We start from the raw sequence: 23,525 nt of genomic DNA on the forward strand, positions 1-23,525 counted from the left end.
TGACAACAATACATTCAATTTAACTTTGGATTCTTCACATGGTACGCTCGTCAGTTTATTTACATATTAAATTCATTCACAAGTTGACAAAGTTAAATTTTTTTTTGCTGAATTGTACTATTTTGGAAATGAAGGATTAATTTTAGAAGTTCTTAATAAATCAATGCCGCCTGAGAATCCAAAGACTCTTGGTGGCCCTCTGCTGGGGTCAGTGGCTAAGTTCGCTTATGCCTCAGTCTGGCTCGGCCTGTGAAGCGCCCTCAGAAAAATGAGTATATCTAAAAGAAGAACCACATGGAGACCATTACATGTGTTTTTTTATGGGGAAAAAAGGTTGAAACCAGATCCAAACTATTTACCGCAGTAATTTAACTGATATTACACATCATTTATAATACAGATCAAGCTAATTGATTATTATTATCTATTACACTATTGTCCATAAATCTATAACTAGGCAATTGCTCACAATTTGCCTGGCTGGAGTTCTCCCCTCGTCTTTGTCCTGTTGACCTCTGATGCCAACCCAACCAGCCTTGCCAGCATTTTGAGGTGTAAACCCCCCCACCCCCAACTCCCCTTCAAAGTGTGAACAAACACTGAATAGTTCTGTGGTTTTTTTTAATCTGGCCATCTGTTCTGGGGTCTGTAGCTGTGGTTTCCAAACACAGAGTGGGTTCCCTGTTGGAGAGTTTGAAGTTCTCCATGAATCATTTGAAAAATCTGTACAATAATTGTTGAAATCATATTATGTTGTGACTGCAACAGGAGAAAAAGCTATTTACATAAACAGGTAACATAATAATTCAGCTTATTTTGTCCAGTCCAAACAAGTCAAGAATTTGTTTGAGCAATAAACGACAACACCGTCTGAGCTTGGAGATTTATTTTTGTTGTCTCATATAATTGGATACAGGACACTCATAAAAAATGAACACTTATCATTAAAAATACAGTAAACAAGTTTATTTTTGCCTGAAGAATGATCAGAAACATATCCTGACTCAAATATAATGGCAGAAAACTTGGGGAAAAAATTAGGTAGAAAAGTAAAACCACAGAAAAAAATGGATGAGATGTTTTAAGGCATAGTGGTCAGCAGAGCCCATGGCGTAGATAAGGCAAACTGGAAGAGAGAGGCGAACTTACACACGATTACATCTCAGACAGACCTACAGATTCAATAACTTTACATCTGATTTAAGTCCTTCAATAAACAAAAATGTTCTGCATAATTTTATTTAGGCAACAACAAATGATGTGAAATGTCCTTCATATAGGTTCTAACCCAAATCTGCACCCTTAAATAATAATAAAAAAACATATATATATAAATATCAAAGTTCTGAAAGGTAGATAACTGCTTCCTAAAACACTGATCACAAAGTCTTAGTGTTGTGATAATGATAAGTTATACATCTTCATGTATTGGTAGTTGCATTATTTTAAGTGCTTTGTGCAAAATAAAAGGAAAATGTGTCTTTTATTCAGAGAAAAGCTGAAATGCAGGGATGGACGCAGGCGCTGGCTGACGGGCTTTGTCGGGCTTAAACACAGGCTTCCATTCACTGGTGTGTGGTAAACACACAAAAAAATATTTTTTAAAATTTAAAAAGAGAGCGCTCTTATCCTTTCATCGCTGTGTACACATTCAGCGCTAAACAGCTGCTGCTACCACAGCTCAAAAACTGGCCTCTGCAGGATCAAATCTGTCCTTAGTCACAGTCAAAACAGCAGCACTGATTTCCCTTCAGGACAAAAAGCTGCTTCACATCTCAGGTTATGGCCTGGGGAACATAATGAGGTGAAATTAAGAGCAACAATCGACATTAGCCTGATGGATTTTACATAATTTGCTAAAATTATCAGCGCAGTGACCTCAACGATGATGAACTGATCAGAGAACTGCAGAAATCCTCATCAAAAAGAGAAAAAGAAAAAGAGTATTAAGGCGATTCTTTGGTGGCACTTTAAATAACCTTACATTAAAACAATAGTGAGCTGTCTCTTAAAGACACAGTGCGGCTTATTGTTTGAATACAGTAAAGTTTGGAAATCTTAACTTCACAAGAAGACATAAACGAGAGCGATGTCTAAATTCAAGCGTGTCAAATTGTCAGCATGCACAGAGTTTTGGTCTTCAAAGCCAGTGAATCCACAGTCAGCAGGTGAGTTCAGACTGACCAGCCGCTCCCTGCGCTAGAGGACCTCCGACAGCACCTCATGTTTGGGTAAAGTCGGGTAGATCATCGGCGTACAGGTGCACTCCTTGTCGCCTTGTTGGCCGAGCTGTCGTTTCAGCTCATTAACTTCATAATTGTGAAGATACTCATGGACGAGGAAGCGCTCCCTCTTTACCCGAGCCCTCACGTCAGAGGGAACGTCTGGAATTAGCCAGGCCACAAAATATTTAACCAGGAAAACAACATGCTGTGGAGGAAGAAGAAGAAACTTATTAAAACTACGGTACTTTATGCACATGCACAGAACTATTCACATTTTCTAGATGCAGCATTAAAGAAGGAACATTTCTGAATAAAAAAAATGTATTGCATAGTTTGCAGACTTTGATTTGCTGTCCTTGAGCAAAGAAATCCTTACAGTGTTAACATACTTGTATTCTTAAATAAATTTCATGTGAAAATCCCAGATTTTTGCAAAGTTCTCATTCCTTCACTGACATTTTAAAATAGAAGATGGAAACATGTACTACAAATTTAATGCAGAGGAAAGGATAACTTGGAAACAAGCAAAGAAAGGACACAAGGAAACAACATAGATATTAAAAAAGGACAGATTAGAGGAAAGACAAGCAGGAGAAAGAAAATGAGGAAAGAAGGAAGAAAATAGATATGAAAAAGGAAGGATAGAAGGACACAAGGGAGATGTGACAGAAAGAAAAGACAGAACACAGGAAAGAAGGACGAGTTGGATATAATAAATGAAAGACAAAAGTAAGAGGACAGGCTGAAAGAAAAGGGGATGCAAAAGGAAAAAGTAAACAACACATGGAAGGGAGGATACAAGAAGGAAGGGCAGGAAAGAATGAAAATTAGGAGTGAGGAAGAAAGAAATAAAAGATACAGGGATGGACAGATGGAAGAAAACAAGGATGGAAGAGAGAGAGAAATAAAAGACATTAGGAAGGTAAGAGAGAAGAATGACGTCTATGCAGGAATGAGGGTTAAGATAACGATAAAAGGAGGGAAGGATGCACTTTTCATGCAATGTTATCATTTTGTCATGTTCTTTTAAATAGATTTCTTTATCTCATTCAATTTAAAGGTTAACATCTAAAAGTCTAACCAGAATATTGCACAAAAGCCACTAAATTGAGCAATAAAGAACATAAGATATGGTTCCTACATAAATCTAGATTACAAAGGTTTTTTAGATTCTAAGTGTTCAGATTCCTCGACTAATGTTCAGTTTATTCATGTATGTATAGATATTTACTGTAGCTGGAAAGAACAAGTTTGAATGGTTGCTAATTTAAAATGTCTCGAACTGAACGGTGGAGAAAGTGAGGCTTGTTTTCTTTACCTCCATAATAATGATGAAAGCTAGCTTGGCAGCTAAAATATGCCAAAACTGCATCGTGTGGAAGTATTGCTTCTCGTGCCCGGGGGGGTAGCGATAATCACGATACCTGCAAAGGAAAACATATGAAAATCAGACGTTAGAACTTTATCCTGATTAACTTTAATGCTTTGATTGAAATCCAAAAACAAGATTGAAACTACGCTGTTTAGTAGCAATGTTAGCACCCAATATGACACTGACTGAAAATACCAATTTTATTGTTAAATTAGATGCACACATAACATTATCTTTAAGCAAAACATGTTAGGATTAATTAAAGATGTAATAAAGTCCTGCTTACAAAAATTTACATTAATCATCAGTACTTATATGCTAAATTTAACAAAGTTGGAATACCACAGCATGATGCTACAACCCCCATGTTTCATAGTAGAGAATGTGTGTACAGGGGCGTGTGTGGTGTTATTTTTCTATCACATGTAACCTTGTATACAGACTCATCCAATAGATTAGAATATTATAGAAAACTTTGTTTTTTTTCCAATCACTTAACCAAGTGAAACATATTACGTAAATTTATTACACAAATGTTTTAAAGCCTTATGTGATAATTACTGCATGACCGACTGCCTTCCAGCTGGCAACGAGTTATTAAAGCCCAGCTGATGCAATGAGCAGCATCTCATTTCTTAAAGACCTTAAAGACATTGTGGTGGTGGAAAATTCTGTTCAAGATCGGTAAAGTCATTGGCATCAAGCACAGAAAACATTTAAGGAAATTGAAAAAAAAAATTACTGAAATTGAGTTGACAACTGTCCATTACTGACAACATAAAGCAGGGTGGACAAACAATAAATAAATAAAATAAAGCAAATTAAGTAGCCATTTTGGCTTAGGAAAGGGATCTTATTCACTGCAGATCTAAAACTTAAAAATGCACATTTGCTGCATTTGCTAAAACAAAGGCATCTAGTTTAAAATTACTTTAGGGTCAGTAGAACAAATTTATTCTTTCAAAACACTTAATAAAAGCAATGGAATAAAAGCTGATTCGGCTGCAACAAAGTGGGCTTTTCAGTAAAAGTATCAGGATAGACATGGTTGTATTTATTTTAAAAGTTTGGTTGTAAAAAGATGAATATTATGCGTTTTAATTTACATTTTCTATTGTAAGAAAATGACGTCAATAATAGTTTCACCCTGAATTTCACATCATTGTTGAACTGCAGTTGGAGGCCACAAAAAAAAAAAAAGCATTAGTCCAGGAGCCACAAATGGCTCCCGGGCCACAAACTTTGAACACCCCTGACCTAAAAGATCGCTAAAGAATGCCAATGCCAGATTGTTTGATCCTGCCTGATTAACACTGAAGGACAGAACATGCTCTGTTCTCTCTCTGGAGTTTCCGTTTGCTTCTTACCTGCAGGTTGTGATGTTGAGCCACATCGGGTTCTCAGCCTCCTCAGGCCTGCTGGAGTTTTGAAACTCATAGACGTTAAACACGGACAGGCTGTTGTTTATGTAACCTTTCATATTCATCTGTCCCTGTGGCTGGTAGGCGTACATGTACACCAGCCGAGGCATCATGTCAGAGGTGAAGGCCACGATGAATGCCTGGAAGCAGGAAAACATTTTGCATTCGTTGGTTTAGTGAAAAATCAGCCCAACGGGTCTGACAGCAGATTCTGCTACGCGCTCACATTTGTAACGACAGACAGTACGGCCATCCCGTTGAGAATTTCCTCCCAGGCCCCGATGCTGTGGGCTTTGGCTGCCACAGGACGTCTGAACTGAGTGGTGAGCTTCCAGGCGTCCACTCGGATTTCAATTATGTTGTTGAAAAGAGCCAAGAGCGGCGCCAAGGGGAAGGAAGCCACGAAGAGTGTGATGAAACCGAACTGGATCACTGTGAGGGAGAGGACAGACAGAACAATGAAACAGCACCATCTAGAGGATCCATGTATTTAAACATGACCCATTATGCTTCTATGAAAATTATTGGAAAGGTTAGGATAGATCTATGGGCTTTATGAGACACGTTCATCACATTTTTTCACAAAATCATTCTTAGTGTTCTCTTATTTTGAGCTCCTTTCAGAATGAGCTGTTTTAGAGCCTCTTGTCACTTTAAATCTATGCAAGTTGCTGCTGGCTACCCCGCTAAAACTCAACATTTACACTTGCAGATAAAATGGTTGTAAACAGATGTGCAATTATACAACTGTATATCTTTGAAAAGCATTAGTAATGCCTCCTGCACAACCAACGAGGATGCAGCAAGTGGTTTCTAAGTGGTAAGTCAGAAACAAAACACTTGTCTTTTCCAGCAGCCATTGGAGAGCTCACACAGTGATAGAACCAGCTCGCCAAACCTCATGGAGCTTAGCTTGGGTTGCTAGGTAACAGCACAGTGCTTGTTGGTTGCGACTTAAAAATTGGGAGGTTTTTCATACAACTCATTTTCCAGACATCAAAAAGCATTAACTTTTTGCCAAACAACAGCTGGGTGTTTTTTTTAAGCGCTTGACTTGTTTATAGAAGCAGTTGAGACCCAAACGGAAGAATAAAAATGTTCAAAATGTGAATTTGCCATAATAAGTCCCCTTATGTGCTAATTTTTCTCCCTAAAATCTTTTCCGTTAAAACCAAGGGTATAATTAGAGACTATCACTACCAGAAAGATAAGCATATTTTTAAATAAATCTACAGCAACACTGTCCTGTTGTGTCCAAACTGTGGATCTGTGTGTGTTGGATGGATTCCTACCCATTTCCAGGTACTCATAGAAGAGCCCCAGCTGACCAAAGCTCTGCAGGTCATGATCCTGCTCCCAGCGACTGTACAGGCTCTCTGGATGGTTCCGTGCCTTCCTGCTGCCCCACCAGTTCATCACCCAGCTAAAAACAAACACAAGAGGGCGGCAGAGAGCCTTCAGAAAACCTCTGACAAGATTAAGGGAGACGCACTTAAACGGAGAAACAATAATACACATTAGGACTGAAACAATCAATCAGAATTAGGGGTGATAATCAATTATTGAAATATTGGTTAACTATTTTAGTAGTTAATTAATTGTTAACCGGAGTATATAGACTCAAATTAAGGCTATTTGATGAAAGAATGACACCCTCAGAGCCAAAAATCCTAAAAAATATATATACATTTTGCATTTAAAATAGAAAAGAAAACAGTCCTTCATCAGAAAATATGTTCTACCCAGAACTCCTCAAGTAGTTTTAACTATACCTGGTTTAAGTTCTGTAAAAATAAAAAATATCCTATTAAGCACTTTTTGCTGTCCAATTATTAAACGGTTAATTGAAAATTTAATCAACAGATCAGCCCTACACTGTGTTGCTGTAAGTTGAGCTTTTCACATGTTGATGATCAAGTGTACATTAAAGGAAAGCTGATATTATTTGTTTACTTGCATCTTTTAATGTGTTTCTAATATTGTATAAAAAAGGCTAAAGTGGTTAAATGAAAAACCTGCAGACTATGCCAAGGTTTCTAATCGATTAATCATCAGGATACTTGATTACTAAAATAATCATTAGTTGCAACCCTATAAGAAACCGTTTAACCAATAATGCAGGAATTTTGTTATTATAGTTACTGTATTAAATTGTTCGGTTATGCTACAAGTTTGTCTTTTAAAGACTGTTAAATCACTTTGTATTTACTCAATATGAGCAGCTACAGCATAATGTTTCTGTACTTACGGCAGCAGAGCTTCCTGAATGTTGCCCCACACCTGTTTCCCAGTCATCACTATTACCAGCTGTGTCGTTAACTCAATCAGACAGCCGCCAGGGTCACACTGCACACACACACAGATAGAAAAAGAGAAAATATGGGAGGTAAACAGACTTTAATAAAGATACAGACTGAACGTAAATCAAGTGTAAACATTACCTCTTCGTTTCTCAGCGTGCTCCCAAACATGTAAGCGTATTTTCCAGGGTAGCCCACAAACTTCCCTTTAAAAAACGCCACGTAGAAACACGAGGAGTAGTAGTTGACAAACTGGAAGAGGAACATCTTCACCGTCAACTTGTTCTCATACTCCAGGTGGGTCTTTGGGATTTCTGGATGGAAACCAAAATATGGGATTTACAGAGATTTTTATGCCATGAAAGTTGAGTAAGTTATGGAGCTCTGGCCCTCACCCATGTCAGTAATCCAAATAGCCACTTTCTCATACATGAGATTGAGGATCATGATGATGACAAAGTTGATGCAAGAGGCTGTGACGGAGGTGGCCAGCTGGGGCGTGATGTAGGGGCCGACCACCTCCAGGTGATTGGTGGGGCTGTCCTTCATGATGCTAGCGAAGGCCGCGTACACCGCCAGGCGGTACGCTATGACCCCAATGATGCAGGCAATGATCAATGAAATCTTCAGGACAGAAAACACAGTGACAAAATGAAAGACCAAACTGAACAGAAACAGAGGAAACATCACAATGCGACACTAAAGTGCAAACACAAATCTATGTAAGGAGGAATGTTAGGTTTAATCAACAACACAGATGTTAGGAAGGAGAAGAATGCAATATAGTAGACACACACACACACACACACACGTTCAGATTTCCTGACCCGCTGATTTATGTTTTAAATTTTTCTCCAATATATTAGAAGATAAAATACCAGCATCATGTATTTAATTTCCTTTCCACCACATGAGATAAATATTAAATAAATTTTCGGAGCAAAGTCAACATTGAACTGCATGCGAGAGAAAAGATTTACTATTTTCAATAGTAATAAAATTTTTTTTTTTTATAAATTATGACGTTGACATTTCTTGTCTTTATCATCCTATGTTGACAATCAGCATGGCTAGCATTACCTAAACCAAATTGGTGTGTTTATTCCCCACAGGAGGTGGATTTTTACCCATTAGATCTCCAAAAAGTTGCCGACTTCTCCAGAGCTTGTTTCATAACAGAGGTAGAAATCGCAAGATGTTTGCTGTACTTCATTCAGCATTCCTGAAAATCTTGCTCTTATTGCAGACTGAATGGCCCACAGACATGTCTTGACTTGTTGCATCAAAAATACTTCCCTTTCTAGAAATGTTTGACATCTGTTTTTCCTTTGAATTTTAAACACCTCACAGGTGCCCAAAATTATACGTTTTGAGTCTTATTTTCTAAATTACGCTATCAAGACTTGTTAGTACAACTAGCCTTAATCATGCGCTCACTGATCAGAAAAATAAAGTTTCTATCAGGCATAAAGTGTAAAGAATCTCATCACTTTGTTTTGTCAGGACAAGTATGCTTTGCAAAAAGGAGATTCTGGGATATTTCCCTTGTTGCCTCATTAAAGTTATTTCATAAGAAAAGTTATGTCTGGCACTAAAGTAAAGGTATGAAAAATAGAGTGCCTCCCATTGCTTAACAGATAAAACTGAGTCTATTTGTTTGGTCATACCAGTTTAGAAACATGAGGAAATAAGAATCAGACATTTTGTATCAGCATGCTTGAAACTATTCAGTTTAAACTGTCACAATCATACAAATACCAAAATGTTGTTCAGTTTCTTTTAGAAAAGCAGTACCAGACATTTGACAAAGTATATTTCAAAGCTTCCTTTTTGTTTTATACATAGCCGTCCTGGAGAAACAGCATGAAGTGAAAGACAACTGAGACAGATAAGAGGAGGAGGACGGCAGATGGAAACGGCGTTTTAAATCTGATCAGAAGATGAAATGCTCACCCACAACAGGACGGTAGCTCCAGACAGACATGAGCGTGCACACTTGCTTGTTATGGGTAAGTAAGGCTCCATTTCCTAAATCAGAAGCAAGCAAAGCATTGGGGTCAGGCATGTTGGTTAAATCCTGAAAAGAAAACTCTGAAAGGCCAAGCTCCTTAAGCTGTTACAGGTTCACATCTGAGGCAGAAACGTGTTACTCAATCAGAACTATTTTTGAAGTTTCTTTTTGAGCATTTGTGTTCAAGAAACTCACTAAGCTAGACACTGAAAATGGAATAAGGAAACTCGGGCCTTGGAGTCTTTCCAGGAATAGTTGTCATTTCTCAACGCTACACCGCACCACCTCCTCCTCACCAAACAGGAAGTCCTGAGCGATGCGACACCCTTACCCAAAGGATCACAGAAGCCCAGCACAGAAAAAACTTCCCTGCTCGATATGTAGCAGTTATGTCAAGAAGACCCTCTTGTTCCTGAAGATGCAGTAATGAAAGGTGGCAATCTTATCTCTTTTATTTATTTTGTGCTATAGTATTCATACTTTACGTCAGGGTGAATGCAGTTTTGTGAAAATTTTACACTGCAAAAACACTTTTTCTGGTCTAATAAAATAGGAAAAATGTCTTGTTATAAGTGAAATAATCTGCCCTGTGGAACTAGGGCTTTAAAAAAAAACTATATTAATCAATTTTTCACTTAAGAAAAGTTTCTAGATCTTGCTGTAAGTTAGTTGTGTCTTATTTCAAGAAACTAGACCAAAAATACTTCCAGAATCAAACTTTTGGCCTCTTTAAGCCCAGTTTTGATGAATAAAGAACTGAAATGATGGACAGATTAATGAATTTTTTTCTTTATTGTTTTTTCATATATCTATACACATTGACTGTTTAGTATTTGGATGATTGAGCGATGCTTTGTTGCCAATGGTATAAAGTTTGAAAGAAGGGAAAGACTGTATAAGGCTTTTTTCTTCCTCTTTTCTTACTCCTTTTCATTAAAAATGTTGTTTATATCAACATCTGACATGTTCTTTTCTTAAACTGTAAATAAATGATATGAACAAATAGTATGATGTATAAATAGATTAATAGATAGGGTTTTTTTCCACATTTTAACCAGATCTCGAGATATTTAAACCAAATTTCAGACTTTTTTTGTGAATGCTGAAAACACCACATGAACACCAGGAAGTACACCAGGTAATGTGACCACATCAAACCAGTCAGTTAATCTTGACTTTGACAAAATGATGACTTTGTTACTGGTAAGAACAGTAGATTAGTGCTTCATTACTGCTCAAACACCTTAGTGACGGGGTTCTCCTTGCTCTTTGTACATTTGGTTTCATATTCTGGCCGGAGCTGCAGCTGCTGCTGCTCCTCCTCAAAGTCCACCAGATCCCACTCATACTCCAGACGGGCCTGGCGCCTTTTCCAGAACTCCAGGAACAGTGTCACTGCAGGGGCAAACGGTGCATCACAACCATGGAAATTAGGTCAGAATCATTTCTCTGATCACAGAGTGTAAAGTTTCAGCTTAGAGTGACTTGCTACACAATGTCTTATTCTCTAGATGACAAAGAGACTGAAAGAAAAACAAGAAGCTAACAATAGCTTAGCTTTTTTTTTAAAAGGAACATATTTATACTAGTAAATAGAAAGTAGCTAGACAATCCACTAGGTGGCACACTGTGTTTAAAATTAGAATATGTTGAGCACAGATTTGTTTACATACCCCAAATTCCCATGAAAATGGCAAAAAACACAGTGGCCACATTGTCAAACAGGTGTGATTGCTGCAAGAAAAACATGTTTATAAAACAATTAATAAACAACAAACTGATTTGTTTTGTGATTAGCCATAATTATTCTTTAAATCCCACGTATTGCGGGGAGCAGATGAGTCACGATGGGTCAACAATTCTCACCCACGAGGAGTTGCATGTTGTGTTGAGTTTCCAGTAACTACACTTCTTGTCACAAAGGGGACACATGACAATTTTCCCTCCAATTTCATCACTGCAGATTTCTTTACTATTAAGGAAAACATGAGAAAACATTAAAATCAATACAGTAGCATCTGAACCACCAGGAACCGGGACGATGTTCTCTGTGAGTCTTACCTCCACTCATTGTCACCGTAGGTGAGGAACCCGTAAGTGAAACAAATCGTTCCAACGACTGCAGCAAACAGCAGCATCTCAGTGTAGAAACCAAGCCAAGCAAAATAAATGCCAATCTTCTCGCCATAATATTTTCTTTAACAGAAAATAAAAGGAGTATCAGTTATGCTTTCATTTCTGACACCTGCTTGGCAGCTGACCTCATTTTAAGGGTTTTACCTGATGCGGTTAATGGGTTGCTCCTTGAAAAAGCAGAAGAATCTCGCCCAGTATTTGTAGAGGTCGTATCTTTCACTTTCACAGTTGACATCTTTGGATTTTATCCAGTATCTGGACTGCAGGCATAAAGAAAACAGTCCATCATTTTGTTTTTTTTATTAAAGTGATTGCAGAAAGAGTTCATTTCGAAATCCAAATGCGTCTTTTTTTGTTGTTGTGTTTACTTTAAGAAAGTACTTCAGGTTAAAAAACTCACATCATGAAGAGGGAAGGCAGAAGTGTAGGAGCCGTTGTTCAACAACCTCTTGATTCCCTTTTTGTCTCCACATTCTTCACTGACATACAAACAGCGGGACAGGATATAGTAGACCTGGAGGGATGGGAAAAATGTGACCGCTGTATTAGGCAAAATGAAAACTTGTTTTTCATCAAGCAAATTGCAACAACCTTCAAAATGTTGCTGGACTGTAGCTGATAAAGTTTTAAGTGACACCTAAAAGACTGAAGGTCACAAACAAGATAAGGATGGCCATGCTTACTATCCTGTTGCGAGTGGAGGGAGGGAAGAACGTGTCTTGGTTGTTGATAAGGAAAAGGCCAGGCTTGCTCTTGCTAAAAGGAGTTGTGAAATAGTCTGGCTCGGGATTCATGATTGCCTTGGGCAGTCGAAAAGGAGTGGAGAGCCAGTTCATGGGCATGTCCCCATCGTCCGGTATGTCGCTCTCTTTGAATGGAACCTTGATCTTCAGCACATCTGCATAGGTGGCCAACACCTCCCACGGTGCGTGGATCTTCACAAAGTACGTCTTACCATCCTCAGACTCCTGATCATGAAAATACAAAAATACAGATAATAAGTGCACACTTATTGGCAATCCTGTTAAACATATAAAATAACTTTAAATGGATCCATCTGCAGTTTGTTTTCTTTTCTAAAAACATTATGGAGAAACAGCATTCAGTGTTTATGCACCACAAATCTGGAACAAACTTCCAGAAAACCGCAAAAATGCTGAAACACCGAGTTCTTCTAAATCATGGAATCATAGAGTTGCCTGTGATTCCTAGTAACTGGAACACTGATCAATATATTTGATGTATATTTGCTTCATGATTTGATGATGGCATTTAATCACACACAGTCTTAAGAGGTTCTGTTAATTATGATGATTTCCTGTTTACAGCTTATATAAACCTGACAACTTAAGATTAGAGTATTACATCAGACCAATAAACATTTTAGCATAAAAATGTTAAAGTGTGCTTAGGAGGTTATTTTCAAAACATGTTATTAATCTGAGCACATATTCTAATTTACTGGATATGATGCTACTCTACTTGTTTAGCAATATGAAGTACGTGATGGAAGCAAAATTATAAGTTCTATTCTGTATGAAATCATGTACTTATGCATAACATGGAAAAGAAACATCAACAGTTCCCCAGTTACAGCTAATTCTGTCCTATATTGTCCACATGAAGGGCATCATACCGACTTATCTTCTGTTTCCAACTCCAGGCCGGCTTCTTTGAGGTTGGCTTCATAAGTTCTCCTTCTCTCCTTGAGCAGATGAAACACAAAACACAAATAGGAATCTGGATGTTATGAAAAGCACAGGCAAAAAATAGCTAAAATCTTAAATGACATGTAATCATGACAAAAAGGCCAGTTTGAAAATAGATACTTTTAATTTAAAATCTGCTCAAAAACTCAACAATGCAAGATTATTTATTTAATTTATGTGAAATATGCATATCTGGCAGCACACTGTTCATCGTGTGAAAGAACAAGATGACCATGGAGTCCAAGGATACATAACTGGTATAAAAAAACAAAAAACAAGTGTTTTATGAACAAAAACTGCTGATCTAGTAGAGTTGAAAGTAAGTCATGGCAGCAGAAAAGGGATTTAAAAGTAAATGAAAGCTGCCATGTAGCCTTTTGTTTTTGTGAATACATCGGCCTAAAAAGGAAATAAAACCTTCTTGTTAGGGATGAGATTTAGTGCCATATTATACAACAATTCTGGCTACTTCCTGTGGCCAACAGGAGGCCACAGGAAGTGGCCTCCTGTTGGCCCTTCCTCACTCTGTGGTAAAAACGATCCAGTTCTTGTCACGGCAAGCAGTCACACTGTTGACTCACTGACTGAGAGTGTGGGCAAAGTGTGAGCTGGTGACACAGTGCTGTGAAGGCTAACGGCTCCCTAGGAAACAGACAGACTCTGTCAGCGCTCCGGAGTGATAGTGATAAAACTACTGCACAGTCTGGGGGCCGTGTGGCCAAAATGGCCGTAAAAACACTCCAAAATGATCTTGCAACTGCCACAGCAAGATGACAAAAACAGCAAACAGCTCTGTGGTATTTAGGCTCGGCACACAACTTCAAGGATATCCTGCACGAAGTGATTCTTTCCAAGACCAGGAAATAACATCATCTTTTAATTTTTGTGAAAAGCTTATCCTTTGTTCTGTGCGCTGTGAAGAAAAACAATGGAAAAAATGCAGATAACTTAACTGTAACTTAGTTCTTACCTGTTTTTTTTCACAGTCTTTATCGTCAACATACGAGAGGACAAAATCTATTCTCCTCATCCCATCTCGGAAGAACACAGAGTCTTTGCTGAGCTTCTGTTTTCCAATCTACAACGAGATAACACAGAAATGCAGACACTTAACAACAGAACATAGGTAGAGTTGCAGTCTCAGGCCTTTGGATGAATGCACCATGGAAGATAATTGATAAATTAAATTTCACAGCAAACACAAACGGCATGCTGACGGAGGGATTCTAAGATGGATACTTCCTGCTTTGCTTGCTTTAATTCAACTTTTTTTTGCAGAAATTGATAAGAAAATGCTTTGGAGGAAATCAGGAAAGCCAGGGGGAACAGTCAGATTTCTCTTTTGTTTTTAAATACTAGCTTTGATATCGACTGATATTGTTAATTTTAAACAGTGAGCATAAGCCAGTGCTAGCCCTGCAGAGGCCAACAGGCTGGGGAACAAGAAATATTGACTGAACCGTAAAGCTGTAAGGGAGGACAGGTCTTACTGTCTGTGCTTTTTCAGCTGTCCAGAAAGCTAAAAATAACTGCACACATCGTTTCTTCCTCAACCCCACTGCTGCAGCTACCTACACGAGTGCATGCAGTACACAGAACCCATCTGGCACAACCACAGCTACCACAACCCACTCAGTCCTGGCTTTCTCTACTCTAATCCTGATGTGAGTTTGTTCAATCTACTGGGCTAGTGCTGAAGGAAAGAAGGGAGGAAAAGGGAGAGCACTTTACCTCCATGGCCTTCTTGTTTTCTGCTTGTAAAGCATCAGTGAGAAAAAAAAAGAAAAGAAAAACGTAACAGGATGCCTGCCTCTCAGAGAAAACTGCCTCTCCCCCGGGGAAAAGAGCCCGGCCCTGAAAGCACTGCCTGTCTCTGTCTGGCTGCACTGATCTCCGTCCTGATCAGAGCCGACCAGCCCACCAGCCTTCTTCCCGGGACAACCCCTCACTGGCACGGTCATCCAGAAAAGGCTGAGCGAAGAGAGAAGGTGGGGTAGGGAGAGATGTCGAAGTGCAGCTGCAAGCTAGCTAATTAAATGAGAGCTCTGCATCAGGAAAGGGACAAGTGGAGGGTGAGGGTACGCAGTACTGGACTATGAATGGGAGCCATGCTTTTTCCATTTATTTTCAGTCATATGCTAATCCAGACATTAACTATTATATTGTTATGTTTTTTTAGGCCTGTGCAGTGGCCTCACTTCAGAAGGTTACATGCATTCTAGCTTCTCACAATAGTTTACTGGAATTATGGTCTATTTCCATAATTCCCTGGGAAATCTGGGTCAGATTTGCAGGGCTCTGTACAGATAAAGACCTTTTCATTTCTTCCCACAGATTTTCTATGAAATTAATACCAGTGCTCTGTGATAGATCCAAATATATTGACTTGAAGCCACTTTGTAATGACTTTGGTGGTATGCTGAGAGTCTTTAAAAACAACCGTTGGTGTCCAAGCTTTAACTTCCTGATTGACATCTTGAATGATGGTTAAATATTTCCTCATGTTACATTTTATTTTGTGATGTACACCCTTCAGTAGCAAACACCCCCAACAACATAATGCTGCCAACCTCATTTCAAAGTCAAGATTGTGTTTTCAAGCTTCATAGTGTTCCTCTCTTTCCTCCAACTGTATATGTGGAGTTTACGGCTAGCTAGAGCTGGGAGATATGGACAAAAACATGAATAATGACCCTATACGGGCTGGTTTACGTGTAGCAGAGTACAGAAACAGGTGGGAATGGGGAAGCCCTGCGAGAATTGGTGACAAGAAATGTTTGGTAGGACTTTTAAACCAGCCCATGTAGCAACCAGCCTATGGTTGCTACATGGGCTGGTTGCTACATATCAGCAACCAGCCCATGTCTAGCTAGCAATCACCCAAGGCCTCAACCTTAGTAGAGCTTTCCAGTTCCAAATTACATATACATTACAACCACATGTCATTTCCTCCTGCAGCATCTTGGACCAGGCTGACCATGGCAGCAGGGTGGGGACTTTCTTTAACTGGAAATATATTGTAGAAACTCTTTAATTTACTATAATTACACATCAGCCATATGGAATCAGGACATCTGCAGGGGGCCACCTCTGCTCAGTGAAACTTAACCAGATTGCTATACATTTACTCGCCACTTCCAAATGACAGGACGCCATAAAGTGCACTTTTATACTCTTAAATATGTAATATTAGCATATAAAATGCTAATTTATAATCAATAATATAACAAGAACTGTATTTATTACTGTATTTATGCATCAATTACTTTAGGTTTCTGATATGCAAGTAAACATGGCTATGTAAGGTGTTATACAATATTCAGTCCTAAAATGTGGTCTAAACATAGAAAACACCCACAAAATATGACAGACTAGATAAAAATTAGTAGAGAAAAGATGACAAGATACAGAAGCTTATTTAAAACACAGCATAGATTAAAAGCTTAGATAAATAGTTGTCTTCAGTTGAAGGGAGCCTAGAAAAGCCTTTATGTTAAAAAAAGACACTGCTCATTAAGATGCGAACATGCTTCTTAAACAAAACCACATTTAAGCTACTTAAAATAAGCCAGCGGAGCAGTATATGTTTAGCTACATTTTCCTCCTGTCATGAGCACAGGGTAGGGCCTAGATTATACCATGTACTGTACCGTGTACACACACACACCGACATGCACACACATGTAATGATCTACATGTTTATCTACAAAACTGTGCCTTCTAATTAAGCTTCAACACTATCATGGTGTTGCTTTCTCCGCAGTGAAGCAAAAACTATTACAGGTGAGAAAAAAAATAATAAATCAAAAGCAATTTTCCATTCTCACTGAGCTGATGGTACCATTAGTGCATGTTTTCATTGCTCTCAGAAACAAAATGTTTGCTACAAGCCAGACTCTGCTCTCTACTAAGAAAAAAATTATTGACTTCCCTTGATGTCAGAGCAATATAATTTCCCTCTCTGGATCAATAAAGCATCCTTCCACCTAGCAGTATTTTTTGTGCAGCAAATGCCTGTAGCAAAAGACAGACCAGCAAACACGCAGGCAGACACAGAGCCTGTTTTACCCTGGAACGATACTTCAGGAATAGCGCCCGTTTTCTCCGAAGCTGTGGAGGAACCGAGCAGACAGTGAGAGGGCGCCTTGCAACATGAAGTGGGGAAAAAAATTATCCTCAAACCACTACAGCTGTAGCAACAATTTTTACTGATGTGATTAACTGGTCAATAAATCCAACACACCAGAGCTGCGAAGCATTCAACTATCCTACAGATTAAGCAAAAAGCTCAGGGTTGATGTAAGAAGATGCACAAAACTCACTGAAAACTCGAATTTGCATGCCTGACTGGTATCTTACCCCAGTGAAAGAATTGATTTGCTCTAAGCTGGGACTCCTGACCCATGAATTGTCACTGCAGTCGGACGGAACCAAGGAGGCCAGGCTGGTGTTGAGAGACTCGCACGTCTCTACACACACACCAGGCGTTAAAGGAGACTAATGTATCACGCGAAAGAGGGAAAAAACAGGAGCATTAGAGCTTCGTCCAATTTTGTTTTGGTAATGAGAATGTAGCATCAGCTTTGTATAAATTCAAAGTGTTACTTTAGCAAACAAAGTAGAACATTTTTGGTAGGCGGTGAGCACACAAAGTACTGAAAAGAAAGGAAGGAATGCTAAAATGTTTACCATGAATTCTTACAGCTATCTCACAAGAGGAAAGCAGCAGGTGATGATACCAAAGAGATTTCAAATGCACCAACTTTAAAACCATCAAGCAAAAGAATTTGCATTCTTTGAACTTACACTTTTTGACATTACAACCACAAATGTTAGTAGATTTTAATGATTTTTTTTTCACTAATGCACTCTTTGAGTTTCCATAGGTCAAAGTGATGTCAGCACAAGTAAGGCTGCCATCTTGTCTGATAAGGTTTTTTTTTTTTTACAACTTCTATTTATTTGGACTTTGAATTCAGGTCTACTCTACCACAAAATATAAGGGTCAGGCCAAGTCTTTTATTTTTAGACAAAAATAAGGTCATAATGTTACAAGAAAACAGTTGTAGTAATGTAAGTCTATATTCATATGACAGCAAAACTGTAATACAGAGAAAAAAGTCTTGATATTAACAGAATAAAGAAAACAATATTAGGAGAATGAAGTAGTAATTTTATGAGACGTCCAACACAAAAAATAAAAAAAAATGTAATATGCAAGCTGCTAATATTATGACTATATTCTTGTAATTGCTTTGTCGTACAGTTGGCAAAAGGGATGAAATGAAAGCCACTTTTTAAAAGTATTTTCTGTCATTTGTAATTTTGTTTTAGAAAAGAAAGTGAGAAAAATAAAAAGATTAAATGTGATATTTTGTAAATAAGCCATAAATCCCCGAGCCCTTGGGTTTAAATATTTTTTTTCCAAAGGACTGTGAAAATCTTCGAGAAGTTTTTGTACACTTACATAAAACTACATCAACTCAAACCCACTAGGTTTAATATTATAAGCTGATAGTGAAAAAAAAAATCCCCCAAAAGGCTGTCAGCAGAAATGAATGAGTCATTCAGCTTAGCAGAGAGTTGGTGTTTACCTCTGACTGCCCCTGCTGGAGGGATCCTGTGCTGGACGAGGCATGTTGGCGATAGCCATTTCCATCATCTGCAAGACAAAATTAAACCAAAACAATATGAGGCTTGGTTACCACAGTCAGCCGGTGACGGCTGGGTTTCAACCATGTGAACAGCTGCCTGAGGTGAAGAGGACAGCATGATAAACAGTCAGCATTGTGGTCTGTATTTGTATAACATGTTGTGGCAGCGCTCTCTCAGGGAGCACAGGGTGGCTTAACTGGATTGCCCTGAAAGAAGCAGCATGCCGGCATGATTCAGCGACTACAGGAGTGACTTCAGGAAACAAGAATGAGACATTTGGTAAATCCCCTTGAACGCGGTTAAAAATAGGAACAGCTCACGTGATGAAACTGGGTAATTACTCCAACTGCGTTCCCCTTTTAGCCTCTCCTCCAAATGACAGTCCGACTATGCAGGGCAGATTCTGCAAACGGATTTACGTTAACAAATGAGGGGGCAGACAGAAGAGTGACAAAGACAGAAGCCAGTAAAAATAAGGCAGAAAGGTTTGAGCCTCTGTTCTACAGAAACAAAAATCCTATTATTGGTTTCTGATGTTATATTTAGTCTTGATTCAACATATAAAAGTATCAAATTACAGTGGAAAAAAAAGGATTCAAAGCTTTTGTCTATCATGTACAAAATTATGGTTAGCAGCACATGGCCTAGTTAATACAAAACAAACTGATTTTATTATGAAGCCTCAAATTACTGGTTGTTTAAGTCTTAACCCACTGCATGGGACTAGGACAAACGCATGCAACATTTTCTACTTTGCATGAAGGCAATACAAATTTAAATATAATTGTAAAGGCATATTCAGTATAAGATTATGTAGCATTGCACTAAGAGAAAAAAAACAGTTTATGTTTTATTTTTTAAGTTGATCAAGGTTAAAAACTTAGAGATTGAAAAATGGAGAAACTGACATAATATTGGGTTTAAGATCCTAAACAGTGCCATTACAGTGGGAGTAATGTAACACTGCCACTCCCTTGCAATTTGCTTAGCACTGCCAGTCAGCTGGCTCCAACACATACAGTATATTTGGATCCAATTTAAAGTCTCAAAAAACCCAACATAGTGTGAAAATTAGAGAAGTATTATGGTGAGATTCTGAGAAGCTGCAAGCAGCAGCTAACCTGAACCCAATAATACAGGTTAGCTACAGTAGAGAGTTCACTACTACACTACACTTATCTAAGAATCAATAAACACATTTTAATCACAGACAAAGATAACATGAGTAAAAACAAACCAAAAAATTCAAATCATGATTCCAATCATTAAGGGACCCAATCCAACTCGTCCCTGTGCAAAAAAATTCCCTTCCTCAAATGAATTAACTGCAATTAATCACAATTGTTTGAAAGCTTGATTTCATTAGCCACATCCAGGTTTTATCACTATCATAAGTTCAGAATCTGTAAATGGCATAAATACAAACTGTCTGACAAGATTAAAAAGATCTCAAAAAGCAACACATCACGCCCTGATTTAAACAGACTGAAAAACAGATGGGTAACAAAGTCAATCAGTTTGGAAAGGACATTTTTAAGGAAACAGAACTTTGAAGGGGCATTTCAAAGTGCTCAAGGTCACCAAACAAGAAATAGAAACAATAATCACTCTGTGACCTTTAGCATTTTGGCCAATTCCACTTGTGCCTGTGTGAGCATCTGCTGCTGTGGGACTCAGTCCAACTGGGTAGATATTACACCAGCATGAAAAAGGCAAGTTCATAACATTTTCAATCTATTAACCTGGCACTATTACACTCCAAACACTCATTTGCAACATGAACATTATACATCCTGATACTGAAAATATTATGCAGCCTTAAGGTACATCCATCAGCTTGTGATCTCAAGCTAAAACCCACCTGCAATAAAAAGAAAGGCGACGATCCAAAGCACACCAACAAGACTACCTCTAACTGGCTACCTAAACCATTACCCTTTTTGAGAGGCCTAGTAAGTAAGTAAGTAAACTTTATTTCTATAGCGCTTTTCACAGACCAGGGTCACAAAGTGCTGCACAAAGTGTAAAAAATAAAATAAATTAAAAGCAACATACAAAACAATAAAACACAGTATTAAGCTAAAAAGCAAGTTTAAAAAAGTGGGTCTTAAGTTGTTTCCTAAAAGTGTCTATACAATCCAAAGATCGAATGGTACAAGGTAGCTCATTCCAGAGGCGAGGCGCCACAGCTTTAAAAGATCTGTCTCCTCGAGTCTTAAAAAGGGTCCGAGGAACCATCAGCAAGTTCAGATTGGACGACCTGAGGCTCCTAGTCAAAACATAAGGCTGGATGAGGTTCTTAATATAGTCTGGCGCCTGTCCATGAAGAGCTCTAAAAGTCAGTACCAGGATTTTGTAGTGCATCCTGTAAGATACAGGCAGCCAGTGCAAACTTTTGAGGATGGGTGTAATATGTTCCCTCCTGTGAGTGCGAGTGAGCAGGCGTGCAGCAGAGTTTTGTACAACCTGCAGACGCGCAAACTCCCTCTTGTTAAGACATGTGAACAGACTGTTACAATAATCCAATCTCGATGAGACAAAAGCATGAACAATCATCTCAAGCTCACCATAAGTCACCATCTTACGAAGTTTAGAAATGTTCCGAATTTGGAAAAAGCAGTTCCTAACAAGCTGATTTATGTGCCGCTCCATAGACATCGCTCCATCCATGAAAACACCCAGGTTGCGCAGGTTGCTTTTAACTGTGCAGCTTTTCACTGTTTTCTTAACATTGTTAAAGCAACATCAATCTAGGAGGCAGATATCAGAATAAAAGTACAAGTTTATTAAAACAATTGCAATTGGAGAAAGGTCATTTAACACACAGTGGTCATCAACACACATGAGTGCCAAAGGAGTCTCTCTGAGTCCGTCGCTCAGGGGCCTCCTTTTATACAGACTCGAACACGTAGCCAATGGAAAGATCATTAACCACACAAAGAAAGGAAAAGAAACAATAAAACAATAAGTACAGACAGTTTCTTGACAAATAGGGCATAGGTGACAAACAGGTCATCGTTGGAACATCTGCAATCTCGAAACGTTGACACCTTAACCACAAACGCCTCTGCATATAACACTTTTATTGACCTTTTGTTGTACGTGTTTTACTGCAGAATCAACAAGTTTATTCTTAGATAGTTAAGTGGGAAAAAACCTATCTATTGTAATTTTGTTCAACTCACAAGTCTTGCACTGGTGCAGCTCAGGGGCCCCAATTAACGGTGGGCCTTTGAGCGAACTCAATTGTGGTCAGGAAGTTCCCTGTTAAAACAAGTCTCCGGAAAACAGACAATTTGTCACACTTAAACTGCAGTAGGTATCAGAAACTGTGACCTTTAATACATTTAAACATATAATAAAATGAATAAGGAATAAAATGAGTAATAAGATGAGTAAAGTAATAAAGCAATCAATAGTAAGGTAATCAATAAACTCAAATAATAAAAGTAATTGATAATAAAAGTATTCAAAAGTATTCAAAACCTTTATGAAATAATAGTCATTAATAATTTACTTCGACAACATCGACCCATGAACACACTACAAGGTGAGAGGTTTATCTCCCAACTGTGAAGAAACCACAGATTTTTAACATTTTTCACCACAACGTAATGCTGTGAAGCTCCCCATGCTCTAGATAAAACTCCAATTAGTCTACTAGGTCTAATTAGAGCCTTTTGGATTATTTTTTAAACCAGCTTTGCACACCTAGACATTGAAATATATGCCAATTCTTTGCAACGCAGCTTAAACTGAGACAGAAAAAAGTTGTAAATATTCAGTTTTTTGCTCAGATTGTATATTCAAGGTATCTTGAGCACCAGATTCCTAGATAGAGAGTTCATGGAGTGACTCAGCTTTCATTCAGCACAACACATTGTTTTTAGCCATAAATGGCGAAAAAGAAAACCCAACACGACCAGCTTGTTTAAAACCTACATTCAGTTGGGAACAGAAAGGGATGTGGGGTTTTGCTCCTGGTGTATAAAGTGCCTGTCTGAAGGTGACTGTGTGTTTCCACCAGACGGGCCAGCTGCTAAAGCCTGGCTCCATGTAAATCACTCACTGCTGCCTCCAAGAGAGGAAAGCAAAACCATGAGCTGGCCGAGGCGGAGGCGAACCAGGGTGGGGAAAGTTTTTGATTTTACTTGGGATAATCTTACTTCCAAATTTAGCAATAAACGTTGAAATGATAAAGACTCTTGTAAAATATGATTCATTTCTACTCATAAATAAGAAAAATATCGTACATTTTGTGTACAAGATTTTTTAAAAGTACAATAATAATACTACAACTTTAAATCTCTCTTATTTAATAATTTTATATCATATCGAGTCTCTTTCTTTGTCTAAAAGGAGTTCAGATCTAAAGAACTGACGCAGTTCAAGACGTTCAGTTGTTCCATTTCAAACATCACTTTAAGAATCCGCAGTTAAAAAGTGAGTCTGGTTGTGGCTCTTTTGTACTTACCGCTGAGAGATTCAGTCGGGCTCATCTCAATTAAACTGTCCCTTCCTCCTTTCCCAGTTATTCGGCGCATTTTGAGATTTTGTCGGAGTTACAGTGTCCCGCTCCGGGTTGTTTCTGTGGTTCGGTCCGAGTTGCTGGCCGTCCCTTCCCCAGTTGCCCAAGTAGCTGACTCGACAGGGTGCAGCTGCCCTCCCTCACCGACTGACCGCTCACTGCTGCATC

At 38.5% G+C, this 23,525-nt stretch overlaps 1 protein-coding gene across 4 annotated transcripts; it reads right to left on the bottom strand.

The window, feature by feature from the left end:
* Positions 1–869: 869 nt before the first annotated feature.
* ano5a (anoctamin 5a) lies at positions 870–23,525 on the bottom strand. Of its 4 annotated transcripts, none has more exons than XM_028042672.1 (22): positions 23,304–23,525; positions 18,769–18,836; positions 17,534–17,671; positions 17,243–17,284; positions 14,145–14,252; positions 13,102–13,170; positions 12,149–12,433; positions 11,866–11,979; positions 11,610–11,725; positions 11,391–11,525; positions 11,196–11,301; positions 11,003–11,063; positions 10,573–10,724; positions 9,272–9,346; positions 7,714–7,942; positions 7,460–7,632; positions 7,267–7,364; positions 6,311–6,441; positions 5,245–5,450; positions 4,965–5,158; positions 3,544–3,649; positions 870–2,430 (listed from the first exon to the last, which is right to left on the bottom strand). In XM_028042672.1, exons 1-22 carry the CDS (start codon positions 23,371–23,373, stop codon positions 2,200–2,202), a joined length of 2,907 nt encoding a protein of 968 aa, XP_027898473.1. In that variant the 5' UTR covers positions 23,374–23,525; the 3' UTR covers positions 870–2,199. The 4 variants fall into 4 exon arrangements, with proteins under 4 accessions (XP_027898473.1, XP_027898466.1, XP_027898482.1 ...); XM_028042665.1 differs by lacking the exon at positions 9,272–9,346 and adding an exon at positions 9,661–9,741; XM_028042681.1 differs by lacking the exons at positions 9,272–9,346; positions 17,243–17,284; positions 17,534–17,671 and adding an exon at positions 9,661–9,741.

Source organism: Xiphophorus couchianus, chromosome 2 (genome assembly GCF_001444195.1).
Source record: "Xiphophorus couchianus chromosome 2, X_couchianus-1.0, whole genome shotgun sequence".
Classification (NCBI taxonomy): Eukaryota; Metazoa; Chordata; class Actinopteri; order Cyprinodontiformes; family Poeciliidae; genus Xiphophorus; species Xiphophorus couchianus.